Below are 8,153 nucleotides of genomic sequence, written 5' to 3' on the forward strand. Positions count from 1 at the left end.
CCTCTCTCTCTCTCTCTCTAATTTTTATTATTATTATTATTATTATTATTATTATTATTATTATTATTTGTTTTTTAATTTTAATTTTATTTTTAATGTTACGTGTCTCGATAATGAATTACGTTCGAATGAATACAGAACGATAATGTAGGGGCTTACAAAAATTCCTGATACGACAATTACGAACACCTGGGAAAGCGCATGAAAAGCCAGCAAAATGAATATTCATTATTATATGTATTTTTAACACCTCCCCCCCTCCCACACACTTCACCTTTTATTGCATTACGTAACTATTATTATTATCCCCGACTGATGGAACCTGGATGGATCCCCGACAGACTTATGGAAAAACAATGGTAGACAACAATTGTCTTGTGATTCCAGGCGATTAATTACTTACTCTTAAACGTAAAATGCTTGATAATGAATATTATGATTATGAGTATGTGTCAATAGTGTTGATGAAAAGAATGTGTGATAATTGGATGGTGGAGCCGATAGTCGGTCGAGGGTGGCGCCTAAATAACGTTTATTTTTTGTTGTTGGAAGCTTCCATATTTTTTGTTAGGTACGCGTCGTTGGGAGCCAACGTAACTGTCACGGAAGTCGCATTTCGTTAATCCCACTCGTAATATTGATCTGCCAAGACGTCAAAAAGAAATAGAAAAAAAAAACAAAAAACAAAAAACAAAAAACAAAAAACAAAAAACAAAAAACAAAAAATAAATAAATAAAAATCAAAAGAACCTAATAAGGTACTGTCGATTTCGTTGGTAGCGTTAGTACTCGAGATCATTAGGTATTAGCGGCTGTAGCCGTCGAGGAACAGCAGACGAGAGTCAGCATGAACGGAAGTGGGGGGGGGGGGGAAAGAAAAAGAAAAAGAAAAAGAAAAAAAAAAAAGAAAGAAAGAAAGAAAAATAAATGATGGAAAAAATGGTGGATAATAAACAATCAAACAAACAATGAGAAAAACAAGAAATTATAGCGTTGCCGCAATCTCCTAGCGCCGCAATAATGATAATCGAAGGAAGGAGAATAAAGTCTAGAGTAGTAGAGCAGACTTTAGTTTTGGGGATCGACGCGCCGAGTGCGAGGGCGCTCGGTCCGCTCGAGCAGCGCGGTCTCGTTGATGATGTCGTCGTTGAGGCGATTCACGACATTAGCGCCTGCGAGTTGCGACGGGCGGCCGCGTTTTTGCGGAAAAATGGCGGATGAGAACGAGGATCAATGGTTGTACGGCGACTCGGGAGATGGGAAAGACAGCTTCCCTGAGAATTCGGATAGTCAGCCAGCTGAGAACGAGGTGGACTACAATAATCAGGATGAGCCTTATCATCAGCAGAACGACGATACCCGTGGGGAGAATGAGAGCGAGGCGCCCGAAATGGAGGAGGTAGCATAACCTAACAAGTAGTGTTTATATTATTGTAGCTCGGTGTCGGGCGGTCGATCGGTACGTTATTTGGTCGGGCGCGATCGAGGATCGGTGGTAATAGGGATCGCCGTCGGTTGCTGGGAGATTGCTACATCGAGGCCGGCATCGTGGCACTCGGCATAAACAGTCGTTGTTTACCTTGTTTCAGTTGATCCATGATGCTCGAGATGCAGCTTGTGGGGATAATTTTGATGGTGATAACGAGCACCAGGAGCATAATCAGGATGAGGACTCGTTGTCCAATGAGGCGAAGGAGAACGGGACGAACGACGGCCAGAACCAGGACGACGAGGATGGGGCCTCGGACTCCGAGTCGGACGACGACGTTCACGTAGTTATCGGGGACATAAAGTCAACTCCTGCGCAGTACAGCAGTTTAAATATAAAGCGAGGCGGCTTGTTGACGTCATCGGGTGCAGGCCCGGATAAGCTGAAGCAGCAGTCCGGAAAGTTTAGTATAGACGAGTTTGAGACTATCGGTGTGATAAACGGCATACCTGCGCACGAATACAATTTAGACCAATTAGAGGATAAGCCGTGGAGGCAGCCTGGAGCTGACATAACCGACTACTTTAACTACGGATTTAACGAAGAGACTTGGAGAGCTTACTGTGAGCGACAGAAGCGAATGAGAAGTGAATCTGGTGTAGGATTAATATTAAATGCCGGCACTGGCGCACCTGGAAATGTGGCGAATCCAGGATCGAGAGTACCACAAGTGACGATTACCAATTATAATAGCAAATATTCAGGTATTGTTGGGCCAAAAAGAGCAGGACCTCCGCCAGGTCGTAAAATGGCAGGAACTATAGACGTTATCGGTAGTACAGGTTTAGCTTCTAGAAGAAACTTGGACAAATCGCCGCCAAAGGAAAATGTAATCCAAGTGATGACTGCAGACAGGCGGGAATATTCGCGGAAACCGCCCGGTGGCTTTCCGGACATGAGTGTCCCTCCGCCAGGTCCTACAATACCACCTTCGTTCGATATGCCACCGCCTGGTTATCAAGAGCCAGTTGTACCCTATTTCATACCAGAGCCCGATCCGTATTATCACAGCTACGAGCCAACCCAAGACAGGCAGTGGGGTAACGATCCTGTAAGAAAATCTTTTATCTTTTTTAATTGTCTTAATCGTCTATATGTTTGATGTATCGAAGAAAGTTGATTGCAACAATACTTACTATAATAATCTATTTAGACAAGCATAACGCAAGCACGCCGTTACTTTCATTATTCCACTCTCCACGTAATGACCTATGTAATATAGAAAACTTTCTTTGGGCCCACGCAATTTACAAACTGTCCGGCAAGTCGCTTTATTAACGCTTCGGCGCAGCAGCGGGGAAATGCCGTATGTGCGAGAGTTGTAAGGACGCTAAAAAAGCAACCTCAGTCTAGGAAAAGCAAAAATTCTTAAAGGCACCTGCGAGAGCGCGTCCAAGCGCACTCACGCGCATATACACGCATACGCAAATTCCATACACCCATACTACATATATACATATATATACATATATACATATGTATATATATATATATATATATATATATATATACATACGCGCACGCACATGCGCACACACTCACACGAACGCACGCACATCTGTATATATTGAAATGCGCTCGTGCGCGTGCGTACCTACGTATATATATATATATATATTCTTTTTTATTTTTTTTATTTAGATGTATTGTGTTTATGCTATGGTGGGTTCCCAGAGTTTTGCTATTGTAAACGAGCGATAAGCGAGATGGGCAGAAAGGAGATACAGAAACATAACGATCGTTATTATTCTGTAAGAAGAAAAAAAATGCTTTTTCTTTTCAGACCTGGCAGCCGTCAAATATAACTATCCCCTTAACAGGCGAGGACATGAAAGAGCAGGGGCCCAAATCGATGCCGATGATGGTCCCACCGTCGATGTCGTCGATGGGCCCGAGAGACGCGAGGGACAGGGACCGGGAGCGAGATCGGGAGAGGGGCCGGGAACGTGACCGAGAGTACGAGGAGGCGATGGCGCGGGAGCGGGATAGGGATAGGGACAGAGACCGCGATCGGGAGAGGGAAAAGGACTCGAGGAGAGGAGGGGAGGAGAGGGAGATCGAGTCGTCGACGAGGGAGGACGACCGCGAGCGCGACAGGTCACGGCTGCAGTACAGGCACAAAGAAAGGTGAGTGCGACGTTTGGCATCAAATTACTGTCACAATTTCAGCCGTCATCGACATGATTCCAGGTCGCGTTCACGCCGTCACAAATCACGATCCAGGAGTCCCAGTCGCCGCAAAAAGAAATCACGGCGCTCGGAGCGAGAGCGCTCCAAAGAGGAGAGCGAGTAAGGTCGATTAGCCGTAAGCCCCGATGTGCCGCTGCCTCCTGGTGCGCGTACGTTGACGAGAAGTAACAACGTGATCGGGGGTTGGGGGGGGGGGCGAAGGCGCTCGTTTAGCCCCGCCCGGGGAATTTTAATTTACATTTTCCATAGTAGTAATTTCACGTATGGCCCGGACCACGGCAATACGAGCTATACTTTCACATACCTTTATAAGATTATTTTTAATATATACGTTGGATTATTGAATTTTATTCGTACAAGCCACGTTCAAGTAATTACCACGTCCTGTAAATATAATGAAATTGTAAAATGTACACTCTTAAAAGTAAGGTCAAATAAAGCGAGAAAATGAAAAAAAAAAAAAAAAAAGCTGTTGGACACGTATTTTTTATTTTGCTGAACTCATTTAGTCGTTGCTCGTCGTCCGATGCTGCCGCCGCCGCCGCCGCCGCCGCCGCCGACAACGACGATGATGATGAGGAGGAGGACGACGACGACGATGAGGATAACAATGCGCTGGTGGATAATAATAATAATTGTGATCGGGGAGCGGATGACGTAGGATTTGTCGAGTGGTGATCGGGTTTATAAAAGAAAAACAGCTTCGATGCCATTCAATGTATGGGTTTTATATCATAATGTTATTACAGAAATGGTATTTTATAATAATGAAAAGTAACGGTAATTTATTGGTAAGTCACTCTTTCGTGATATAATCGATCGACGATGGACTTTGCCGGTGCACGTATCCGCTGCGCTACTAGGACCTCCACGATCCTGGCTAGTCGCGTGCACTTTTTTTTGTTTTTATCACGTTTTTACTTTTGCATCTCAATTTCTTCCGTTTACTTCCTTTTAGCCTTATTATATATATATTTTTTCTTAATAATCGTCCTCATCCATACACAATGGAAAAAAATGTTACATTTGTACAACCATCATATACATGTTACATTTAGATTATCGTTAAATCGTTACCAAATATCATGAAGTGTCGTGTTGCTTGCGTGTAAGTCTGCGCGTATGACGATAACTGGAGATGTGTGTGTGTGTGTGTGCGTGCATGGGAGCGAGAAATGTGGGTTTGAAATGCATCCAAAAAAAAAAAAAAAAAAAAGAAAAAATGGGAAACGAACTATGAACTAGCGCAACTATCAGCGTGAAATTTGCCTTTCCCGAAGCCGTTTCTCACCGACGCGACGACTCAACACGAAATCCCTTGATTTTGCATTCTGGCTTGTAAGGATGAGCAAGTGCGCTTATTTATAAATCATCCTGACATCGCTGGGAATATGCCAACCAACAATTAACGTTAAGGTAAGGTAAGTAGGTAAGCGCCTCGCATGGCATGGTTGCTGTGCTTATGTCGTGGAGATGGTCGGAAAAAAGGATTTTGTTGAGGCAACGAGTCGAATGAGAAAAATATATATATATAAAGAGAGAGAGAGAGAGAGAGAGACGGGAGGGGGAGAATTTGGTTTGAAAATCCTTGGGTTGTTGTTGGTTGACATTTTTCCGACGACTCGGTGAACCAATTTGAAAATAACCAAGCGGTTGGACGTAACAGGAGGCGAAGCAAATTTCAGGTACGTACTTGCGTGTGTGTAGAAAATGCAATTTTACATAGACGACGATGGATTATATTGAGATTATTGCATTGTTCCAATTATAATGGAACAATGTAATGAGCCGATCGTTTGATAATTGAAGTCGATCGATGGTTTTTCACGGATTTCTAGCCAATCGGCGCCCCGTCATCACTCGACGAACAACAAAACCCGTAAAAAATATTTAAAGACAGAGCGAGTATGCGGCATCATTGGATTCTCTTTACTTCTCGTTATATCGAGTTTTTCCCAACTTTCTTCGCTCAGCTCTATAATCCTACGTGGACACTTAGTTACACGCGACGTTCCACCGAAATTTATCCCCGAGCCTGCACCCGGCAATTTTCTAAATCAACACAGGGAATAGAGGAAACGGCATTGATTGAGGTAAGAATCCCGAGTATCGAGCAATGAAATAATTCTTGCTAAATTAAGCTATGTGACTCTGTATGCGTGTGCGCGTGTGTATAAGAGAGACATATAAGACAGATAAAGAGAGAGAGAGAGAGAGAGAGAGCGAGAGAGAGAGAGAGAGAGAGAGAGAGAGAGCGAGAGAGAGTGAGAGTGAGTGAGAGAGAACGAGAGAGAGAGAGAGAGAGAGAGAACGAGAGAGTGAGAGTGAGTGAGAGTGAGTGAGAGATAGAGAGCCATGGAAGGATTTGAACTATTTTTAATTTCTCATCGATTTATTTAGCCTATGAAATGTTTCCGAGTCACGATGATGTGACGATGGCGTTCGAGTATTTTTAGTCGATTGTAGCAGCGCAAATGTCAGGCAATCGACAAGAATATGCCTGGCAATAAATTTTCATCGAATAATGTATTTAGTGTAGGTTTGAAAGTACAGAGAGGCGCGGGAAAAGCCTCGTGAGTGATATCGCGAAGTACTTTTTCCCGTTATTTGACTTTTGTTTCGTTAAAAGCGAAAAGCGTCTTTCATGAAATTTTGCGTTGCCAGAAGACGATCCAAGTGTCAAATGAAACTTCGATAAATAAATTTGCTCGTCAAGGGAATAATAATAAGGGCACGGCCGAACGGCACTATACTATAAAATGACTGAAATTTGACAATAATCAATCGGTGGCTACTGCGAATCGCTTTAATAACGGGAAAATCAGTCGTTCGTCTTGCTAAGTCAACAATGGGAAGTGGCGCGTCTCGGGTATTGGAAAATAGTCTAAATTGTTAATAGGTCCAATAGCCTCTCTCTCTCTCTCTGTGTGTGCGCGCGCGTGTGTGTGTGTGATTTTTCAACTCGCATTATAAGCAGATGCTAGTTGCTTACTTTCACCCCGTTCCACCCTCCCGCCCTTCAAAAATGCTTCTACTTTCAGTATCGATGAATACACACTCGTGAAATTACGATTACAACATTTTAATGCTCAATGGCTCAGCACCGACCGTATAGTGTAAAAAACATCGTCGAAAATGATTCTTTGTCGTGACTTGGTTTATCATATTTTTTCATTTTTTGTTTCTCTACATACTATACACTAATATACAAATTACGTAATTTATATTCATTTATATTCATGTTTCATCGCTCGTCCATCCCACTTATTTATAAATTACCTGCTTTAATAGATATCGTGAAGTACAATAGTTCGAGTCATTGACCGTTCTTAAGTAAAGCTTTTCTTACTTTTGGGCGCCGGCTCGCGCGCATCATCCTCTGGAAGAATTCAAAGTTTCATAGCCTCAAACGCAAGCGATCATCCTTTATCCGCGTTCAAAGATAACGAATATCTCATCTGCAAATGAACGAGCTCGCACACTACGGAAATAAAGAGAAAATTTCGGGGGGACTTGTGTTTCATGTAAAACATCATAAGCACATCATATTTTTTGTAGCTTTATTAAATTTTTTTTTCTCGGAATTTTTTTTTCGTGAGATACAGTGAAAAAAAAGCAACTCACGCTCGCGCTACGTGGCGGAGTTTAAGAATAGTTTTATGCATATATACACACGTTTATTAAGAACGATCTTACGAGCAAAGGTTATTTTAATGTTTCTCTTGCGGATAAGGTGAGATATCTTGAAACTTTTCTCCTCGTTATCAATTTTCGGCCGGACGCTCGTCATGCTCCTCGTCGCCGAGGTTCGAATCGTTTGTTCGTAGTGACTCGATGCCGAGCCGGCGCTTAATACGCAACGCCCTAGTCGCCCGTGGTAACGGTGAGGGGGAGGGGTGGGATGGCCTCAGCTCCCAGCCTCACCCTCGATCGTCCGAGGGCCACCGGGACTGGGGAGGCGCAGGAGGAGGCGGCGTACGCGCTCGCCTCGGTCGCACGCATCGACGGAGCCCTGGATCGACCGACGCTGCTAGCCCACTCGGCTCCCCGCCGTTCTTTCCTTACACAAAACATTCCGCCCTCGGGATCGTGGAAAGAAGAAAACGCTCCCGCCGACGCGACACACGGCGGGACGCGCCCACACACATTTACAAAAAGGGCTGATTGGGGCAGCGAGTGGCAATGGGTTGGCGCGTCGGTGAAAAATTTGAAAAACTTGTTTGCCTATTTCTTAGTATCATTACTTTTAACTCTCCTCTCTATTTGTTATTATTCTTATTTTTTCTTTTTAATTTAATTTAACGCCCAGTTCGTAGTGTCAACAAATCGAGAGTTTCGTCGTTGCGTTACGATCAGCATACGGTCGCTTTATTCGTTCGGCCCTAAAAATCGGTATTAAGATAAAAACAGTTTCAGTGTCATATCTGGCATGTGAACGTGTGCATGCGTATGCGCGTGTTGATTTCACGTGTGC

General features: G+C 43.6%; 1 protein-coding gene across 2 annotated transcripts; it reads left to right on the forward strand.

Moving 5' to 3' along the window:
• Window positions 1-1,178: 1,178 nt before the first annotated feature.
• Window positions 1,179-3,846, forward strand: Fip1 (Factor interacting with poly(A) polymerase 1). Of its 2 annotated transcripts, XM_011500386.1 has the most exons (5): window positions 1,179-1,399; window positions 1,590-2,193; window positions 2,272-2,540; window positions 3,273-3,616; window positions 3,680-3,846. In XM_011500386.1, exons 1-5 carry the CDS (start codon window positions 1,211-1,213, stop codon window positions 3,780-3,782), a joined length of 1,509 nt encoding a protein of 502 aa, XP_011498688.1. In that variant the 5' UTR covers window positions 1,179-1,210; the 3' UTR covers window positions 3,783-3,846. The 2 variants fall into 2 exon arrangements, with proteins under 2 accessions (XP_011498688.1, XP_011498687.1); XM_011500385.1 differs by having other exon boundaries at window positions 1,590-2,540.
• Window positions 3,847-8,153: the final 4,307 nt, after the last annotated feature.

Source organism: Ceratosolen solmsi, unplaced genomic scaffold, assembly GCF_000503995.2.
Source record: "Ceratosolen solmsi marchali unplaced genomic scaffold, CerSol_1.0 scaffold56, whole genome shotgun sequence".
Classification (NCBI taxonomy): domain Eukaryota; kingdom Metazoa; phylum Arthropoda; class Insecta; order Hymenoptera; family Agaonidae; genus Ceratosolen; species Ceratosolen solmsi.

What these genes read in the sequence shown, in the direction of transcription:
- Fip1 (XM_011500385.1), top strand. Translation starts at nt 1,211, where the DNA reads ATGGCGGATGAGAACGAGGATCAATGGTTGTACGGCGACTCGGGAGAT. An exon ending in GGCAGTGGGGTAACGATCCT is followed by an intron (nt 2,541 to 3,272) that starts GTAAGAAAATCT and finishes TTTTCTTTTCAG; the next exon opens with ACCTGGCAGCCGTCAAATAT. An exon ending in CAGTACAGGCACAAAGAAAG is followed by an intron (nt 3,617 to 3,679) that starts GTGAGTGCGACG and finishes ACATGATTCCAG; the next exon opens with GTCGCGTTCACGCCGTCACA.